The sequence below is a fragment of the Apteryx rowi genome, unplaced genomic scaffold (assembly GCF_003343035.1).
Source record: "Apteryx rowi isolate R43461 unplaced genomic scaffold, aptRow1 scaffold_123, whole genome shotgun sequence".
NCBI lineage: Eukaryota > Metazoa > Chordata > Aves > Apterygiformes > Apterygidae > Apteryx > Apteryx rowi.
This window is the reverse complement of record NW_020447453.1, coordinates 2011619-2033739: the sequence shown is the minus strand read 5'-3', so window position 1 is coordinate 2033739 and position 22121 is coordinate 2011619. Positions and strand designations below refer to the sequence as shown.

Below are 22121 nucleotides of genomic sequence, written 5' to 3'. Positions count from 1 at the left end.
AGGCTGAGAGGGGATCTTATCAACGTGTACAACTATCTGAAGGGAGGGTGTCGAGAGGATGGGGCCAGACTCTTTTCAGTGGTGCCGAGTGACAGGACGCGAGGCAATGGGCACAAACTGAAACACAGGAAGTCCCATCTGAACATGAGGAAAAACTTCTCTACTGTGAGGGTGACAGAGCACTGGAACAGGTTGCCCAGAGAGGTTGTGGAGTCTCCTTCTCTGGAGATATTCAAAATGCGCCTGGATGCAATCCTGTGCAATGTGCTCTAGGTGACCCTGCTTGAGCAGGGGGGTTGGACTAGATGATCTCCAGAGGTCCCTTCCAACCTCAGCGATTCTGTGATTCTGTGACGGGTTTCCTTCATGCACATGCACACTTTTGTTCACAGTATGCACACCACGAGAAATATTGGTCTTCCCTGTAAACAGCTTTCCTCCTCTTAATTATGTTGTAGGACCTACTATACTGGTTATGTGCAGCATGGTACTGCTAGGTGCTGTCCGAGTTGTGCTTTTGAACTCCTAGAGTACCAGGGAGAGGAACGCTGAAACTTTTTTCTTCATTTATACTTGTGTTGTTTAAACTGTGTGGTGCTAAGCCTCCTTTGATAGTGTCTTTCTTAAATGCTGTCATTAAAAATAATTACATACTAAATTCACATCTGCCCCTCCTGTTGAAAGTCCTTGACAGTTCGCTTTATCCTGGCCCGTTGAACTTCTTCACAGGATGGGGTTTATGTGAGAAATTCTCATCAGAGCAAACAGCATCTGGTGCAGGGGTGGGAACAGAGTTGTTTGGCAGGAGCATTTTTTTTTTTACTAATTAAGTATCTGGGAACAGATTTGCTGGAGGTTTTTCCTCTTTGTTTCTCCTACCCTCCAGTAATTATCCTATGTGTTCTCAGCCAGAAGTGGCCATTTCTTACGGTTTGGCTGTTCTTGTACGATATTTTTTTTCTTGTGTCTTTAATTTCTAATTCTTTAGAAAGAGAATACTGTTCTGTGTAAACTAGGGAGATAGCAGCTGGCTAGATATGAATAGTAAGATATTAACTAGAGGGAATATAACAATATTTTAGGTTATAACTGGATTTTTTTTTTTTAATTTCAAATTAAAATGTTAAAGCCACTTTTAAAATACTGACAGAATCGGGACCTTTTTTTGGCTGAGTACTGCTGTAATTGCAAAGGACTGAAGGCATCCCAGACACCTTCGCTAGTGGTGTTACAGGCATACTATATAAAATTTAGTTTATAAGCCCTTTGTAGGTTTATAGGAATAACAAACTGCAGAAAGGCCACTAACTAGGTGTCAGCATACATCCCCGTATAAAATATGTTTTGCTAATGATATWGTTGACTGCATATTCCCCAAAGATGGGCAGTATTGTAATTTTCCTTCCATTTTGCTCTTTCTAATGCTGTTAGGGTGTCCTAAGGTAGGAGATTTGCTGTTATGTTCATTTTCAAGGGCTAACACTTTAAAGGCTGTTTTGCATGCTTTGGAAACTGCTTTTGGGAGAAGTGGAGGCAGTTAGTTAATCATTTGTTTATTTTCTGAGTTTATTAAAGAGGCCTACAGTATACAGATTTACAGGAAGGATAAAAATAGCCCAGAGCTTTTATGCATGGAATATGTTGTCCTTATCAGTATCATTTAGCTTATGAAATACGTAACTTCTGTCTTTTGGCTGTTCTGACTGACTCAGGGTGAATCAGGCTTTTCCACGAAAAGCCCAGTAGATCACGGATGTGTCTGGAGCCACACCGGCTCCTCAGAGAGCGTGCTAGGCTACTTGTGCCCCTTGGCCCTGCACGGGATTCCTGATCGCAGCAAGGGGTTGCCAGCGATAACTCAAAACGCATCATTTGCCTGCCTGCTGTCATGCAGTAAGGGAAACGATATTTTGTGGGAACGACACCATACTGCCCATACTCTGCTAAGAGCTCTGTAAGAAAGGACCTTGCTGTGTTCTCCAGTCTAGTTTACCCAATAAAATGCTTTCCATTATGGCAAATCTTAGTGCTGGCATCAGTAGGCGTGCAAAAGTTTTGATCCCAAGTGCAAGAAGTACCAGTAAAAGTCTTGATAGTAAGACTGGCCTAGGACTCTATGTGAAAAGAGAAAAACCAAACCCTCTTAGCTTATCTTTACTTTTCCCTCTGATTTTACAGGTGTAAGCGTGACCTTGTTCCTTCTTCTTGTGTTACTGTTTTGTCCTGTCTAAACACTGTGGGTTTCACAAGCTTTTCCTGTGTAAAGTTTCCCTTGTTTCTTTTGTAGTGGTCTTTAATCGTGAAGAGTTAAATGTCTCATGGGGCACCTGGTGTTTAGAAATAGGACTATTCTAAGTTACAGGTTACCAACTTAGATGCCCATGGACTAGAATAATGCAACTAGCTGAGCTATCGGTATCTGTACTGCTAGGTAAATGCCTAGATACATGAGGAAGTTAGGAAAGGAGATAGCGGAAGGGGAATACCTCAATTCTTTTAAATTTAAGATACTCTGCTAACCTTGATGCAACTGTATTTTGTTAAATAGAAAGCTGAATGATCTCCCTCTGGTGGGTACTGTTAGCATTGCAACAATGCATATTCTATAGCTAGCTGGATAAAGCACAACTTCTAATGTGTGGTCTGTAATAATCTTGAAATATTCAGTACAGGATTGTTGAACAAAAATCATGCATCGTGTGTACTTAAAGATCACTATTCCATCAGGAAAAAATGATGGACTGAGATGAGAACTACAGACAATAGAAGATAACTAGTCCTTTTAGAACTGCTATTTTGATAGAGAGCAAGGTTATACAGGTGTACATGTAACACTTATGAACCAGATTTTTCCTTTTAACAGCTACTGATATTTTTTTATTACAGTACAAAATGAAATTTTATTTAAAAGGTGGGGATTTTCTTACTGAGAATGTTTTTGCTTAAGTCAAGTAATTTCTGGCTTTGTGCATATATTACCCAAGATCAGAGAAAGGGAATCCATGGCACTCTGTAATGTATTTAGGGCAATGCTTTCTAGGAAGAATATTTTAACTAAAATGTTGAATTTGTACAAACACTTTACATATAATTATTCATCCACAGAAATTAATAGTTTTTATCAGTGGTGTTGCTGAATAAATTCACATATATAGTTAAGTGTCTGTAAATATTGGGCTCTTTAAAGTATTTGTAGCAAACTGGGTTAAGTATTTGTAGCAAACTGGGTTTCAACAGAGAATAATGAGTCAAAATTGTGCATCTGTTTGAGATGCTTTGAGGACATTTTAGGAATCGGACTAGCTATGGGAATGTTCTGTAGAGCCTGCAGAAAAGAAGGTCCACTGCTGCGGCTCATTTTCACAGGGTGAGTCCTATGATTGTTGCTGCTGAGCTGGCTAGGAAGAGTAGGTAAGACAGGACAAGGTTGTCTCATCTCATAGTTAAATAAATATCTGAAGACCTTCATGCACAGGGTCAGTCATTCCTACTGCAAAGTGGGAAAAGGCATCTGTGAGATGTACCTCTACATCCCAGATAGACAAAGAGTGGAATATTTCATCTAGATCTGGAATAGGCTTCTGAAATAACTGCCTAATGTACCCTTAAGAAGTCATTTCAGGGCATTCAGTGTTCTCTCTCTTTTTTCTTCTGCTTGAAAGTATTTATTCCTCTTTCTTTTTATCCTAGTAAATAAACTTTTAAGATCTGTGATGCACCCTGAAGGCAAGTGTTGTATATATTTATTTCTATCCGCCACAGCTGTCACATAAACATGTTTTATTAACAGTGTGTACACTTTATTGGAATATGAATTTACAGAATGTGGGTGTAACGTGAGGACTTAGTAAAAAAAAAAAAAAATTAATAGATAACAGCAGTCATTTTTAAAAAAGACAGGATATCTCAAATATTCAGTCATGGTTTTGTTTCTGGTAAATTAGCACTTTCTAATGCAATCAGATAACAATATGCTGTATGAGAGAACAAAAGGGTGTGGTTTTAAAGCATTTCTTTGATATTATAGGTTCATTTCTGAACAGAGAAAGCAAGATAAAATTCTTGTGGTCATGAGATTGGAACATTAAAATTTTACGTGGGTAATACTGACTTTTAAACAGGAAGTTCCTTTCAAGAGAAATGAGAAATAGTCTGGATTAGAAAATTCAGAACAACTTTTGATAGCCAGTTGAGTCCTATGCTGCTTATTAAATGTAACACACAGGCCTTTTATACTTGTATTCAGAAATGAGCCTTGTAAAGTCTCTTTTTGTAATACGCTTCTGTCCTACAGCATGATCTTAAGCATATCTCAGGTTAACTTGTCGTGTTCTGCTATTTCCTGTTTTGAAAACTGTTCCTGTCGGTTTCCTGTCCAGGAAAATGTCCTCTTCTTTAGGATACTGATGGTTTATAAATTCTTGAAAACCATGTGGTGTTCTAAGAAATGCTATTGTTTGTGATACCGTCTGGTGTTTGAAATCAGGGAGAAATCCTGTCCAAGCAATGCAACAGAACAGATAATCTCAGAAAGTGTTCGTCTCTGATAGCAAACATAACATCAGAACTTTTAAAACCAAGCTTCAGGTAAACCCTTCTTTATTAACTGCACCCATTCTCCATCCTCTGGGATAACAGGAGACAGGGGTTACCTGGAAAACTGAAGGGGGGGAGAAAAAAAAAGTCTGTGCTAAGCTTTCCAGTGTGTTTGGATCCAAGAAGACTCCATTAGCTTGAATGCAGCAAAGTGTGAAGAGGTGGATTTAGCTAGGCACCAGAAGAACATAATCTAACTTGGACTCACCAGTGTGCTCTAGAAGCGAGCGCAGCCATGTTTGGGTAATGCTGTGTCTGAGCTGATAAATCTTTCTGGATCCAAGCTGACCAGGTGAAGAGCCAGCGTGGGAGAGCATCTGCATGTGTTACCTTATTTATCTGCAAACTGAATAAGCTGCCCTCCACTAGCTAAGAGTTAACTACTTCTACTTTATAGGGTACCAGAGATGGACATTACCACATAATAGGTGAAATGTGCCAAAAAGCAGACACCCTGACAGCTCTCACTGACATGCTGAGCAACAGTTTTGCAGCTTCAGTGCCTGCTTCTGTCAGCTGTTTCATTTCCATGCTCTCCTCTTTGTCAGATTACAATCCAGGCTAAAGATGTGGAACCTGTATCCTGCTGTTACCTTGGCAGCCCCTCAGACCCATCAATGAGAACATCCCGTGACTTCTAGCAAAATGTGTCATGCTGTGCCTGACCTTCCTTTTTCAGAGCATAGCTGCCAAACAGTTGTAAATGCTGTGTGTTCCTGTAAGCAGAAAAGGAATGCAAAGGTTTATGTTTAAAGTAAGAATCTGAAAGTTAAGCAGTATTCTGAAGTTTTTGTGTCAGATATGTAGTTTGACGAGATTGGGTCAAAGGTCTACACATTACTGAGACTGTCTCGATTTTTACTGGGTTTGAAGCATTTTACATGTGTTTTGATGTCCATCTTGTGAATGTCTTAAACTTGTTTTAAAGCTCATCCCTGTACAGGCAAAGTCTTTCTATTTCTTAAATCCCACTCACTCTTTCAGCGCTTAAATCTGGCTGTCTTTTTTTTTTGGTGACTGACTTAATACTTCTTTTTCCTATTTTAAGAAAACTAAGTTCATAATGCACTGCCCAGTAAAACCTGAGTACCCTTTAATCCTGAGTAATTGATGAGGTGTTGGTTGGTTTGTCTTCCTGCCACTTTGATGAGCAATTTCTGGGCTAACAAGCTGAGCACTGAGTTTACAGATCCTGTAGGTACAGCTTTAAGGTCTTTGATATCTTCTGCGCTTTTGAAAAGAGTTGCTGAAGCTAAGGCTGGTTCGTTGCCTTCAGGAAGCAGTCTTCACTGTAATCCAAACTGCTGGAAATTGATTTGGTAAATTACCGAAGTGCTCAGCTTCACCTATAGTTCAAGCATCTTTTAAAAGTGATACAATTTCTGCAGATCTTATAAACAGTGTGGAATGTTCCCTGTGACTCTGGGGCATTAATAAATGATACAGATAGGCAGCTGAGGATGAAAAAGGGGAGTGGAGCTGGACTTCAAATGTGTTTCATTACTCTCTCTGTCAAGCTTAGCAAGATTACTTACCTTCCCTTTTTCTTAAGTACATCCACCAGCCCCAAATGACTGCATGATTTTCAAAGTAATGAAGTCCTTCAGCATGCTTACTTCAGAGATAGGCGGCTTTATTAAATAACAGCTTAAAATGTTGTTTTCCCTAAAGTTTTTAAAATGTTTGGTTGTATTTTCTCTGGCCATGCTAAAAGGCTTTCTGTAACATGCTTTGAGTTGATACGCCAATTTATGAGTATTCAATGTTAGCCTCACTGATGGTGTGTTTAATTAAGCAGGGATGTGTGTGTGTGGGGGGGGAAATAAGACACACACAAACAACTTGAATCAAGCTTTTAATAGGGGTTGCCTAAGGAGCAGTGACATAAATACTGATTTTGACCAGAAAAGTGAAAAGGCTTTGGAGGAAAAAAAATGTAGGATGTGTTATGTAGGTGCCACACTGCCTGAATGATATAGCAACATTATATTAAACTTCAGCTTATTCCTGCTTGTTGTTTAGCTTGAGTAGACCTTCTGCCGTTTAATATGTCTAGATAACTTTTGTGCACCAGTATGCTCTCCTGTACTTGATATATGCATCAACAGTGACTTCCTTGTTTAAATGAGATAGATTGTCTCAGAAGGCTTTTGTTCCCTTGTTCTCCCAAGTAAATCTTCTCTACATCTATTTCAGTAGGAACTAACCTTTCCAAAACACAATGCGCAGCATTCCAGATAAGGTTGTGTCAATCCTTTGGCATGAATGGTTCCTGAGGAGTACTGGAAATATATAGATTTCAAATATCATAATTCTCAATAGCTGGAAAAATGTGTTTATGGAGTCTGACTTCCTAATCCTAAAACTAGGGTCATGTAGGCTTTCTGTTGCTCATATTTACTTAAGCTTAACCAGCATTGAGCACTTCTGACTTTGCTGACCTATTTATCCTTATCAGTCCCTCAAGGATAATGTGGCCTACTTCAGCCATCTGTAGTTAAGCCTAAATGAGTGCTCAGAATTGTTGTCTTTCTTCAAACACTTCTTACAAAAGCTGAAATTCTATGTGGCCTGAAGAATTTATACTCAATTTTCAACTTAAATATGAAAACTTTTCCTTTAAAATACTACTATTAATTTCACACACTAAAAGGGGGTAGGTTAAGCAGTAACTTTCATTTAAGGATTACTTCTTTTATGTGTAGAAATTCATCTGAGCCATTCTGATTTTAGTCTGTGGTGTTCCTCAGTGGGGTAAAACTTGCTAAGTTACCGTATTAAAAAGGCTGATGGGTACCACAGAAAGGAAATCAATGTATGTAGTACAAGCACAGCTGGATGATGATGCCTGGTCACTTTAGTTCTAATTTATAGCATTGGCTACATTCCCTCAGCTTTCCTGTTACAGCATAAGCTTTTTAGAGCAGAAAGGATGTCAGCATATATGATAGGAATATAGCCAGTGTTACTGTACTCCAATCAGTAATTTATTTATTTATTTTTTTTAAAGGAGCCATTGGCTTGAAAGTTAGACTGTTCTGAGAACACAGAGTAGTATTGGAGATAATGGAGAAGAGCTATAGTGACTAGTCAAAAAAGATACTGATACTAGCATCTCTGAAGCTGAGTGGGTAGGGAAAAGAGAAATGGGACTGTGTATGCTGCATAAATCAGTGTAAATACTCAAAAACAAATGAAGTGTGTACCAACACTGCTAATTTGGCTAAAGAACATAAAAAGTAGTGCATGAGAGAAAAGTGCCTCAAGTGACTGTATTTGGACTTGTATCCCGCAATTTCAAGGGGCCTATTCTGCTGTGCAGGATAAAGACCTTTAGTTTCCTTTGAGACCAAGGCTTAAGAGTGGCCATCTTGGTCATCAGTGAGTTGTCACTTGCCTCATCTACAGTATGTCTCTGATAGCAGTAGCCCATTTTCCATGTAGGCTCTTGCTTTGGGGGCAGATGCAGTGAAGTGTCRCTGTCACAGTCCTGTGGTGACTGAAGGATTTTTCAGAACCGGAAAGGGGATTGGAGTGGCTTAACCACAGGTGGCGCTCTGGGCCATGGTTCTTTTAGGAGAGCCTGTGAAGTTTGGATAAGACTTCCAAAGTTTTAAACTTTTATCAGCTCCTTAGACAAAGCTCTTTGCAGTTGCTTTCGTTATTTTTGTCTCCTGTTTATCTGGACTTTAAAAATGTCTTGCCATTGACACAATCTCATGTGTAACTGTCTTGTCTATGCTTATAATCTATTTTCTGAAAGTATTTTCACTGAGGTGTTTTTCCGAGCTCTGTGATTCTGCTTGTCCCTTCTGTCTCATGAGCAAATTATAACCATTTGCCTGTCACTTTTTTTCATTTATGCCACTTCACAACCCATCATTCATCTAAATTCTTCTCTTTCTATGTACTGCACATCTGCTGGAATCAGTTTAGAGTATCTGATGATTCCCCAGTTCCCCAATTCTGAGAGAGCTGAAATACAGCATGTGTTTTTCAGAAGTACTTGGAGCATGAACTCATGACAGCTGAGACCAAAAGTAAGCGTAATAGGAGATGGAGCAGATAAGGTTTTCATCAGTGGTACGCTCTGAATAAGATTAAGGACAGTCAACTGGAATGAGGAGATGGAAGAAGAAAACAGCGCGTAGGGGAAGGAGGGGAAACAGGTAACATTTCTTATCTGAGCCTTATCTAATCATGAGAACCTTAAACAGGTTCAGCTCCAACATGAAAGCTCAGATTTGCTGCTTTTCCCCTGCGGTTTCATCTCTTTCCCTGAAGGGAAGGGAGTAACTATCAAAACCAAAGTAATGATAAGGTGGAAATGCTGGGGTTTTTTGCATGCACATTTAAAAATTCATCTATTCACAGGATTCCAGTGTAGAAAGAAAATGAGGGTAGTATAGTGTGCGTGCTGTTCTATCCATACTGATTTACTTGTACTCTGGGAAGGGAAAGCAGTGTTTTTTACATCAGATTTTAAACATAAAAATCAATGAGAAATGCTGCATCCTTCCTTACACATAAGGCTTCCTTACGTGTTCCTGTTGCAGGGCGTTGTGACATTAGCTGTGCTGGGTGAAATGCAACTGTTACTGCCAGGAGTTTTATATAAATCATTTATACTTGGCATTCAGTGATTTTTTTGGAGAGACCGCTAGAGGCTGCTCTTGCATAGATTTATCTCATAAACGTTGCTGGAATAAGAACTGATGTCTGATAGTCTAGTTAGACACCTCAACTGAGAGTGATTCTTGGGGGAATCCAGGCTGAGATGTGAGGTTCGCAGTTTGAATCGGACTGAAATGTCATGCCAGTTTGCTTTAAGAGCTCTGGGGGCCTGCTAGATAGCTGGAGAGTTTTACCTGGGTGTTCATAAATGTTATGTTCCTAAATGTTATGCCTGTTAAGAACAATTCTGTTCTCGGATCTGTGCGATTTTCATTGCCCTCGACTAGTCATCCATACACATCTTTGGCACTAAACTGCTATTTTCTATCTAACCAATTAAATGTCATCGAGACATCATGCAATTTTATCTGCAGCCATCTTTGGGAAAATATTTTCATCCTATGTGGTTTTTTTGGAGGATTGTTTCTTTGCCACCGATATTTTGATACTTATGCAAACCTCTATCATTAAAATAGCAGATGCAGTTTTAAAGTGTGCTAGTTTATAGCAAATATATTTAGTTGGAAAGTAACGCTTTCCATCTGTCAAAACGCTTCCAACTTTTGTGTTAGGTGTGAGTCATTTTGATTTGTGATTTTGATTATATAGCGAATTTGGCATATCATGTGTAATATTGGTGTTATAAAGGATTATAAAATGTCAAATTGAAACTATTTTTATGTTCCAGGGTATTCTTCAAATGAACCCTTTTAAGTAATACTTTAATTACAAGTTTTTAGAAAATACGTGAGTAAGGTCTCAACTATCAGCAGTGTTACAAAACACTATGCAGCGCAGATACTGCGTTAAAACCTACAAGCTCCCTTAGCAGTTAAATCTAGCTGAAACTAGAAAGTTCATTGTTCAATATAAAGCTCAAACAATATCTGATTTATAGTCTTCCTTCAGTGCCTGCTTTAAATTGCTCCCATCATGGGCCTTCTGCAGCTGGGAATTATGTAGCTGTAAAAGCCTGTGATATCTGAAGCTTTCAAATCAGAGCTTTGTGGAGCATGGAATATCCTCTTATTTCCATCATTTACTCAAGAAAACGCAAGACCATTTTATTCTCCTTAAAGATAGTGATTTTTGAGGTTGAGATCTTCAATCTTTGTCTCATATTGGATGGAGAGAAAGAAGCTGTCATAATATCAAAATACTCAAAGATCCAATCAAGTATAAATATTTTTTGAAAGAGTTTCATAAGTAAAACACCTTTCAAAATGAGGAAAAAGTAGCAAATCTGGGGTTTGTTTTTGTTTTGATTTTAAATACCCAGTTGGTGGATTTGGTATTGGAATTAAGTGGATAAATTGGCCAGTTTTGAAACTACTTAAAGTAGCCTTTAGGATAATAAGCAATCAAGAAATATAGGAAAGTGAAACTGCTGTAGATCTAATTGTGTCTGGGTACTGGATCTTGTTTAATCTTACAATTAAATTTTAACTTTTTTCTTTGTTAAATCTGTAAACCATTAAATTCTGCTATAGGAAAAATTGCATCCTCTAGAACTTACCTAGTGAATGAGTTATCCTTGGTCAGCCTACATAAGGGATGCAAGGAGGGGAGATGTGGGCACGGCTATGGCAGGTGAACTGTTGCTGCCCTTTTCTTTGCTGGGAGGCCCGTATAAAACTGGTAATGTGAAAAGGATCTTAGTCCATTTGGCACCACAGGGCTTAGCTGAATTATTTCTTTTCATAGTTGCTGTAGTGAGGATTTCTATCTTGCTTTATTAATACCATGTTCTTCACCATATGTCTTCTAAAGCATATAGAGGCTAATAAGATGTGCTTTTTTCTGCTTTCATTCATTGCCAAAGGCATTAATGGGTTCATTTTTATATCTGAAACATTTATAAGTAAGAAAGAGTTGTCTTCCCCCACACTCATCTTGGAAGAAAGGCATTTTTGGCAACAGTGGGAGCGATGGAGAAGTGATCTTTGAAGTGACTCAGGTTCAATCAGTTGAAATGCCCTTTGGTGTAGGATGCAAAGTTTCTCTTGAGAAACAATAACCTTGCTAGTTATTGTCTGGTTTCCAATAGCCCATTCCAAAGCCAAGTAATGCAGGATGCTGTTCTTGATTACTTTAACTTGTCTTCTGATGACTGAATATAGGATGATTTCTGACTTCAAAGTGATAACTGCTGGAAGCATTTTTATCAATGGGGGCATGATGGGAACGTGTTTTGTTCAAAGTGTTCATTTCCCCAGTTCTCAGGTTACTGGGATGTCTTCATTTGTATGCTGAACCTATTTGAGCTCAAACTTTATTCTGCGCTGTATGCAAGTCTACCTTTGACATTAAATTTTTAGAAGGCTTCAGAAACAGCTGATCCACCCAACCCCTGTGGCATGCCCAACCACAAACTTAACTGCTGTATGGGCAATATCATTCCTAAGATCATCTGCCACATCTGTCATGTATATTTGTGATTTGTGGTACAGTAGTATAGCTAATGCTGGGCAGATGGGTCAGCTCCATGGTACTTCCTACATTAAGCCTGCCTGTTGTATGCCAGAAAAACAGCCAGAATTTGCATGCAGTCCAAGACCCCACATCTCTCACAGCAGTGTGAGTATATCAGCCATGAGCTATAGTGGGTGAGTGAGCTGTAAAAGTGGGTGGCATTAGGGATCTAAAGACAGCTTCAGCAACTTTATAATGCAGTAACTTTCCTGCAGGTTGCTGCTGATGTTACCTTCGTGCTCTGGTCAATGCGCTGGTTCCTCATTGAATACTATTGAAGTCCTATTGTCAAAACAACTTCAGCTGTTGAAAGCAAGAGTTTCTAGTTAATTTGAATGTACAGGCAGAGTTAGTTAAGGTAGGGAACAATCTTGAGTATAACATAAATCTACTGTTTAATAATGAAACTTCAAGAAAGAAATTCAGTTTTTATTAAGCACAAGTTATTTAGCCAAAAATGCTGCCCTGAATTTCAGACATCCAAAAGCTTGACATTATCAATCTGCTGTGGCAAACATGAAGATTTATTTTGTTTGTAGTAGAAAGCAATGTATGCAAGCATTTTTCATCCAACAGTTTAAAAGCAAAAGGAACTTAATTGTGTAGCAGTTGTCACCACCCATACTTTGGAGAAATGCAAGGATCTTTCAGATGATGACTATGTAATTGCTTCCACACACTCCAGAGGGAAGTTTCTTTCCGCAGTCCTATGTTCTGTAAGCTTTCCCACCCTTTCCCCCGGGTACATGAGATCATAAGTCTTGCAAATGAGACAAAGAAGAGAGATGTCACCATAATCTAAAGCTGAGGAGTCACTAAGAGGAAAACTCAGTTATTGCTCTACACTTGAGAAGTCAGTGCTTGTTGGGAAGGTTCTTTAACCTCTCTCTCCCACCCTCTCCTACCAGTATTACAATAGTCCCTTAATGCAGAAGGGGACTGAGCAGATAGTCCACCTTCTGTTGTATTTTCTCCCGTTGTCTTTCCTCTGTGGCCCCTATTCCCCTTCCCCTTCTTTCTACCTTTCTGACCTGGCCTTTGTAAGTCTGCCAGACATATTCCCTGCAGAACATGGATGGTTTCTCTGCCTGTCTAAAAATGTTCTGTTCTTTGTGCTTGGGAATAAACAGAAGAACCGAATTTATCCCATGATGTATTTTTTTGTGTTAGGAGTGAGACAGGAAGGAAATATTAAATTTGAATTACAAGCTTGTAAATTATCTTTCAGAAAGTACACTGGATACAAGCTTCTGTATTTAAAAAATAATAATAATAATAATAATCAGAAGTTGTAAGAGAAACGTCAAAAAACCTTAATAGGCAGGTGCTTCTGTTAAGGTTGTCTGCTGTTCCTCACCATAAGGTTCAATTTCCAGTCATTTACAACTCTGCCAAATTTTATTTCCATTCATAGTATCCCACCTGAGTTTTTGTTTTAGTGTTTGACTAAAATAGCTGAGTCGTTCCCAAGAGGCTAGGGACAATCCATTGTGCATTTCAGACATTCAAACAGCCCTTTGTTTGAGAAGCTCMAGTGTCTCCGTCCTTTGGTCAAGGACTCAGGGACTTGACATTTATAAGAATGATGGCCTTTGTGTCAAGGAAATTTCTTGAGCAAAAATCTGTCTAAATCTCAGGTCACAGATGCTCAGTAGCTACTTGAGTCTGTGGTTAAAACTGTCCTGCTACACATGTATCATCCAAGGCCTGAGGAGAGGCTGCTTTATGGTTGCAAGGTGAGCCACTCTAGACCTAGGTGAGCTACCAGAGCTGTGAGTACAAGGCTGTCTCATGGGGCACAGGTGTCTCCTGTTGATAGCAGGCAGCGCGGGCAWGCTGCCCAAGACAACTGGCAGGCAGGACCACAGCCAAGGGAAGTTTCTGCCTGAGGGAAAATACTGAAAGATTGAGTGGAGCATAGGCTAAGGGAGGCTCAGGTTGGATGATGAGGGGACTGGGATATTCAGGAAGGGGAGGCATGAGAACTGATTTGGTCACTGGTCCTGGTAGCATTTAAAAAAAAAAATGCTGACAGTTTCTGAGCTATGCTTGGGACAAGACAGCAAGGCATGAGAATGGTTCAAGTGATGAATGGGAGACAAATGAGGGTCGTGATGACGTGTTTATTGGAGAGTGAGATGGATAAATTAGATGACCTGGGCTAGGCTGATGAGAGCTGCGTACAACACAACCGGAACAAGGCATGAGGTGAAGCCTGATGAGAGGGAACAGGCTGTGTCCATCAGAGCATGCTTCTCCTGAGACACAGATTATGGAAGCCAAAATCAAGACTCTTGAGCAAATACAGCAAGGAAGGGGGTGGGGGGGAAAAAGAGGAAATGAGTACTTGAATAGGATGTAATGAATATGGCTGAGGTAAAGAGGGACTAGTGGCACCCACAGTTCAATCAGGAGGCAAAGAAATATTGAATACCTGCTTGTTACCAGATCACCATTCATCCTGTGCACTGAAAGAGGAGGGTCTTGCACATCAGTTTGTAGCTATGTATGAAGGTGTGTGTGGCAGGGAAGAGAGAGGGGGTGGAGTAAGGCTGTGCTAGCAGACAGACCTCCGTCCAGTATATGCTGGTTCTTGAATATGTGACTTTGCCACCTTCATAATGGTCTCAACCTTGTTGTACGGGACRTCTTAGTTCTGTTTGTCGCTCTCTGCCTACCACTTGCAGGATCTGGATCCCAGATTTGGTAGCCAGTGCTTTGAAACAAGATGCTGTTTTCAAGATATCTCTTGTCAAGAGTATCTTAAGTAACAATCCTAAACTTAGGAGCAGTTTGACACGTGAAAGGAACCATTACTTTTCTAATATTTTCTGGTAACAAGTTGCAGTTATTTCACTTTTTTTCTTTTCATGCTTTCCAGTCTTTCGTCTCATTCTGTATGATCTGACAATGGTAGTGGGGTGCCAAAATAGGTTTCAAATGTTGACTTAAGCCCTGCTATTAATGGATTATGTTTTGTTGAGTGGCATACAAAACTCAGTGACAGGTTCAGAATAGAGCACTTTTTTTTTTTTTTTTTAAGCAATCTATATTAAGAGAGAGTGTATGGTTTGAAGTGTGCTGCTTTGCCTTGAAAAGAAATCTTATTGATGTTCTGTCAGAGGCTTTAGTTTTATTCCTGTTGTGCAGGTTGTTGGTAGATTCTGGAAATATCTTACAAATATTTGGATACTCTGTTGGATCTGAGATCATGCTTTGCACTGAGGAATTATGCAGAAATTTCAGGGCTCCCATGGGCTTCTATTGAGCATGTGGAATAGCGCTTTGAGAGTCTTAAAACTCTCCCAAACCCACATGAACTATTGTGGGAACAGTTTTAGCACCTTTTTGATTTCATTCGTCCATGTAGGGCTGTGTGGCCCAAGGAGTTCGTTTTGTTACCTGGTTATTTTGGGTCATGGTTGTGATTAGCATTTTATTTTGCTCAGTGACAACGGGTTAAAATGGTGGAAACATTTAATGGGAATCGTAAAGATACTGAAAAGCAACCTGGATCTCTCTCCTCCTTGTGCCTTTCAAAAAAAGAAAGAGAAGGAAGAAGGAGAGCTTTAGCACTACAGTAGGTTTCACTGATTTACTAAGCATATTCCTAATGTAAAAACCCATTTGTTTGCTGGGGTTATTTGGGTTTATAAGTCAAGTACTCAGATGCTGTTTATCATTTTTATCCTACCCAGAGGCAAGAGTTAAGTAACACACATTGAATGTGGGCAGTGAGGAGTAGCTTCTAAAATTTTCCTATGTTAAAATAACTGCTTAGCTTTTTTTGAAAGCATTTGCTTCTTTGTGTTTTTTTTCTGAATGTTTTTGTTCCCCCTAAATATTTAGTCTATACCTTTGACGGATTTACAGTGCATAAAGGAGAGGGGATCATGTTAAAATTTCCAATTTTGAAGATTAGCTTGAGATGCTACATCTGGATACCTGTCATCTTCATCCTGCTTGATATCCTGTTATTGTTATGTTATCAATGTAATCTTATTATAAATCAAAGCTTGTATTCTCATACGATTCAGTCTTGAATAAGGAATCCTAACATTCTGTGTTGGTTTTGTTTCAAGTATGATGATAACAAAATAATACATAATACTTCCATGAATGTTGCACAGTACAGACTGTAGGCCCTGCACTAAGTTTGCATGGCTTCCCCCCCCCCCCAATTATTAACTGGAATGAGAGTATAGTGCACACACAAATATTAGCAGATATACAAGAAAATAACAAATTCACCTCTCTCTGCCTGGTATTGGCCTGTCATTTTCATTTTGCTTGCGATTGGCCGGGCCAGTCCGCTGCTGGCATTACACCAATTGGCTTGGAGGCCAAATTAGAAAACAGGAGCAGATCTCCCCTTTGTAGCACATGCAGCTGAACGCAGCAGAAAAAGAAAGGTCATCTTCTCACAAGGATTTGAGTGCGATCGCTGTCACAGATGTTTCCGTTCCAGAGAAGTGCATCTTACCTCATTTTTCTCATCTGTGACTTTGAATTTTTAAATGCCATAGGGATATTTGTTTTGGTAAAAGTAAAAATATACCTGCGGACAAATTTGTAACCAGGAAGGGTATGAGAATTTCAGATGCATAGGTCAACATCATCTAATGCTCATAAGGACTTGCATTTTTAAGGAGTTTTAGACATTAGCAGGGAGGAAGATGATCCAAAAAGAAGGCTAAAAGCAGATGCAAAAGGAAAATGACTGGTTTTTTATCCTGGATTTATACTATTGAAAACAGCGTGAAAAATGGATTGTATCAGCACCAAAACTGTGGAGAATCAATGGGTTTTATTTTCTTCTGAAATAATCTCTGTACAGGAAATGTAAAAAAACCTGCCTTTTGTGGATAAGAACAGTTCATGATTTGAATATGGTTTGAAGCTCTGTGGAATATATTTGGGATTGCTGCATCTTTCTAATGTGAATAGCATATGTTCATGTAAACATCCTAAATAATGAAGAGTCTGCTCAAAAAGGTCAAGCTACTTTTTTTTTTTTATGTCCAAACTATGCTTTTTTGAGTGAGAGAACCAGAACAGTTTTACCTATACATTTAACTAAACTTTCTCTCTTTTCCCCCCCCCCTTTTTTTTTCTCCTCCAAACTTAGTTTACGAGATGCTGGAATTGGATTTATTCTTGTCATAGATCGCAGACAGGACAAATGGACCTCTGTGAAAGCTTCTATACTGCGGATAGCAGTGAGTACTGTTTTAAATTAAAATCTTAAAAGGATCTTTTCATACCAAACCTTTTTCCTATAAATAAAAATATAGAAAACACCTTCTTTCTTCAACAAAATATTAGGTTATATGTGACCCTAAATAGTATCTAGTAGTTTTTTCAGGTCTCAACCAACTGGGACCTGTCATCATGTGTCTATAATATGCTTTTCATACAGCTTGTGGAACATCAGCCCATGTGTCTATAATATGCTTTTCATACAGCTGAGAACATCAGCCCAAGAAGGCACTGGGAATATGTGTGCACGCTGTGCCACCCTTCCAGGTGGGACCTGTTCTTTGTACCGGCGGCCTGTGTCTCACAGAGCTCGGGAACCACTTTTCACTATTCAAGTCAGTTTTCCTTTTTAGAAAGATTTGAGGTTTAGGGTGCTGACTTTAAAACAGTTTGTACTGAAAGTAACAGACTTTACATTATCATCTACTTTTTAAATAGTGCGCTCATGGAACTGACTCCTCAAAGTGTACCACTTGTGAAAGGCATTCAAGTGTGAAAACTCCTGTAGTGTTTGAATGAAAACAAAGGTTGCCTTTAACCAAGAAAATTTTACATGCCTATTGTAAGCAATTTCAACACACACTGTTAAATTCAGTCTCCTCTTTAGTTACTGTTTTTAAGAGTAAATTTTTAAAGAATTGCTTCTCCCCCGACTCATACAAGTAGGAAGAGACAGATTCATGTGTTTTCAAGACATGCTTCAAGCTATATTGTTTAAGCTATGTTGTTTGCTTGATTTTTCTTTCTTCTCGTTATCCTGACTTGAATTATTAGTATTTATAATCTTTTCAGTCAGTGCTGAAAAACAGACCTGTAAGCATCTTTTCTTTAATTTTTCATCCCTGAAAATTTTATTTCTGTAAAGTAAAAGACAAATCAAAATTGTAAATTTTGATTTTTGTCACTTTTGTGTAACCCCATTTTAATCCAAGAACTGTTTGTCTATCATATGTTAAAGTGTATTTATTTAGAGGTACAACATAACTGTCACAATACGACTTTTCCTGAATGAATATATAATGATGATACAATATTCCCCCAATGCATTTTCCRCAATGAAGAATTTTATGAAAGTTAAAAATTGAAAATATAAAGAAATACTACTAAAATCTGATTTTGAAGCTCATTTGAAAATTTTGAGGTGCAGGATTGAGAAGGTTTCAGTTGTGGAAATCAAGTGCAGCATAGTCTGGGTTGATGAAGGAAATAGTTATTTCTGTGGAGTTTGTGAATCTCTTTCAAAATTCAATGCTGTATTTTCTATTCAACAACATATAATTATTCTGTAGGTGACTGCTTTTATTTACATATTTAGGGTGAGACTATGGCAGGCAACTACAAATATGTTGGGCACTTGCTTGTCTTGGTGCTTAGAACCGTAGTATTAATGCTTACAGTAACTCTACTCCAGTGTGCATTATTTTGCCTAGAACCACAATATACAGAACCTGATCATCTATTTCCTATGATAACAGGTCTATGATTGTAGTGATTATGTTGATGCCTGGAGTCTCTGCCTGGAAGTGTGTTAAGTCTTAAATGTAGAGAGCACTGAAGGTTGCAGCGCTGTTGTTGGTTGTTTTTTTTTTCTTTTTTCTTCCCCCCCCCCTTTCCTTTCTTTTTCTTCTGAGAGCTTTATTTAAAAGAGAAATCGTGCTTCCTAGCTGAAGTATTATCTGCTAGAGGCATGATCTTTCTTATGTTTCTTTCCCTGAACTCACTCAGCTCTGGCTTTCTGATGCTGCCATGGCAGCATGTGGCAGTACTCCTGGTGGGCTTCAGCAGGAGTCAGGTCAGACCTGAATGCTTGAAGATGCTACCCTTGTGCCCTTTCCAACAAAGGATAAAGTGACAAATCCTTGTCTACTATTTCTTTCATGTAATATTTGCTCTAAGGGAACTCTAAAAGTTTAGATTTTTGCTGTCTGTTCCTTAAAAAATCAAACCCAAACACAAACAGTATGTATCTTGTGCCAAAGTCCTGGGGATTCATCTGGGTTCTGCTGACAGACAAAGATTTTAAATGGCTCAAGGGTAACTAGAGGCTTAACTTGTTTTGTTTCCCGAACTGTCAGATTCTGCATCTTTTTGTTGATGATCAAGTATCTAAGTGTCACTTGGACTGTTCAGAATGAACTTTGTCTGAAAGCTTGGTATCTTTAACAGCTTTGTATTGCTTAAACTTATTGCTATATGTGAGGATATTATTCTTGCATTATTTGAGAAGAGAGTTTTGGCTTTTGGCTCATTTGCATTAGTTCCTGCAACATGTACCCTGCAGTCTTTTTTGATGTTCTGTAATCAATCACCTTGAGCTGGTAGACACTTTTGATTTGTGAAATCAGAGATGCCAGCACAAGGTGCTCTGGCTGGAGCACTGCCCGACGCTAATATCCTGGCTGGAGCATCTGCCAAACAGTAATATCCTGACAACTGTAGGAAATATATCTGTGAGCATTAAGCAGCAGCTAACCAGAAATTCATACTTTTTTTTTCCTTTTCTTTTCAAGACTCTTTGCATATAAACATTTGGTTTGTTTTAGTGCATGCTGGAAATGCATTTTGAAACAAAGTGAACAAAGGAATTTTTTTGTTTGTTTGTTTCAAATTGAAATTAATGTGGAAAACATTTTATGAAAATTTTCTAGCCCTCATTTTTCCTTTCTTGTTGCTAGCTGTAATGGATGAAAGGATTAATTTCTTTTTTTGTGACAGAAAATGAGCAGTGAAGCGCTGATCTCTTTCATGTTGATTCATGTAGAGTCTACTAAGACTATGAAGACCATCTGAAGCTACTTTAGCAGCAGTAGTGGAAGGCCAGTGCTGTACCATTGGTCTGGGTAACTGCTGTTGAAGAACATGTAGCAACAGCAGAACTGAAACCAGCAACAGAGGTGTTAAGCTGAAAAAAGGCCTCGCTTCTCCTGAAATGTGACAAGGAGAGAGATTGTGGCAAGCATGCAGGCTTTGCTGTTGTTGTATCCTAGTTGACAAAGTAGCAAAGGGAGGATGCCCAAGAGGTTGTCCTTTGCCCCTGCAAGTGTGCTGACTCTGGCTCACAAGACACCACAAATAAGATGTATTTTTATTTTCTTGATTTAGGTACCCCAAAAAGAGTTTGTTCGCCTACAACAGTCAAGAGGCACGTATTTGGAGGGTGAATCATCCTATCTAATATAGGTGGGATGGATAACCTTCTGGAGATACTGTTGACTCTATGAAAAGCGTAGCTTTCAAATGGCTATAAGTTGGACAGAGTTCATCTTACCCTTAGGTCTCTATGAGAAATTTTGCCTACTGGGGAAGTCAGTCCCCCAGGGGTCAGTACTGGCTCCAGTCTTGTTCAGCTTCTTCATCAATGACCTGGATGAAGGGACAGAGTGCACCCTCAGCAAGTTTGCTGATGATAGCAAACTGGGAGGAGTGGCTGATACVCCAGARGGCTGTGCTGCCATTCAGAGRGACCTGGACAGGCTGGAGAGGTGGGCAGAGAGGAACCTCMTGAAGTTCAACAAAGGCAAGTGCAGGTTCCTGCACCTRSGGAGGAATAACCCCATGCACCAGTACAGGTTGGGGGTTGACCTGCTGGAAAGCAGCTCTGCGGAGAAGGACCTGGGAGTGCTGGTGGACACCAAGTTAAGCATGAGGCAGCAAYGTGCCCTYGTGGCCAAGAAGGCCARTGGTATCCTGGGGTGCATCAGGAAGAGTGTTGCCAGCAGGTCGAGGGAGGTGATYCTCCCCCTCTCCTCAGCCCTGGTGAGGCCGCATCTGGAGTACCGTGCCCAGTTCTGGGCTCCCCCGTACAAGAGGGATGTGGCGCTACTGGAGCAAGTCTAGCGAAGGGCTACAAAGATGATTAGGGGACTGGAACATCTCTCTTATGAGGAAAGGCTGAGAGAGCTGGGCCTGTTTAGCCTAGAGAAGAGAAGGCTGAGAGGGGATCTTATCAACGTGTACAACTATCTGAAGGGAGGGTGTCAAGAGGATGGGGCCAGACTCTTTTCAGTGGTGCCGAGAGACAGGACGCAAGGCAACAGGCACAAACGGAAACACAGACAATTCCATCTGAACATGAGGAAATACTTTTTCACTGTGAGGGTGACAGCGCACTGGAACAGGTTGCCCAGAGAGGTTGTGGAGTCTCCTTCTCTGGAGATATTCAAAACGCGCCTGGATGCAATCCTGTGCAATATGCTCTAGGTGACCCTGCTTGAGCAGGGGGGTTGGACTAGATGATCTCCAGAGGTCCCTTCCAACCTCAGCGATTCTGTGATTCTGTGAAAATGTGGTAGTTTTTTTTCTTGTCAGCTGCTAAGGTTTGGTTCAAGATTCTTCAGCATAAATTTGTATTAAAATGTCCCATTTTCAGTTAAATGCCTTGCTGAAAGTATGGAGACACAGCAGACCTTGCAGTCGTGCTGGCAGGCAAAGAGTTAATGACCTAACGAACTCATTCTGCTCCCCTGGCTGAGCAAGTGCGTAGGGTTGTAGAAATAAGGCAGGACTTCTGAGTGAGGGTGCAGTCACAGAGGTCAGTAAAACCGTTCCATATAGTCCCAACTGAGAAAAGTGGTGAATGACAAACACCTGACAAAACAGATCTTCTTTCCCCCCATCCCGGCGTCATAAATGACTCTTCTCTTCCTCGCATTATCGGATCCAAGGAAGCAATATTCAATGCACAGGGTAGGAGCAAGGCACCATACTAATCAGTGTGTTCTAGTGTTTCATACTGCTCTGTTCATAGTTTCAGTGTGGCTTCTTTAAAAAGAAAAATGAAACTTATATAATTACATTGTCTGTGTCTCTGTTTGTTACCCCGCATCTTTGGGTAAAGGCTGAAGTGCAAGCTCGCCCTTTTAGATGCTCTCAGCATCATGAAGAGTTTCACTCATAGCCATCAGTGAGCCTCATATTGAAAGTCCAAAGAAAATAAACTTTCTTATGTTTGGTGCTTAGGGAATAACATATATGTGGGCAACTGATCTGTAGAAAGCAGTTGGTAGGGAGGTCATTCAGGTCATGAGGAAGCTTTATCCAGTTATTAAACTTTGCAGCCCTTTCTAGAAGTGACAAGACTTGGGTTTCATCCAGCCTCCTGTGGAAGTTTGCTTCATGAT

At 39.7% G+C, this 22121-nt stretch overlaps 1 protein-coding gene across 4 annotated transcripts in view; it reads left to right on the top strand.

Moving 5' to 3' along the window:
- MCF2L (MCF.2 cell line derived transforming sequence like) overlaps positions 1-22121 on the top strand; it is a 163591-nt gene that overhangs the window by 104961 nt on the left and 36509 nt on the right. For all 4 annotated transcript variants that reach the window (XM_026055314.1, XM_026055306.1, XM_026055321.1 and 1 more), the window contains one exon: positions 16871-16961. In XM_026055314.1, coding sequence (XP_025911099.1) covers positions 16871-16961 — 91 coding nt within the window. The remainder of the gene's footprint in view (positions 1-16870; positions 16962-22121) is intronic.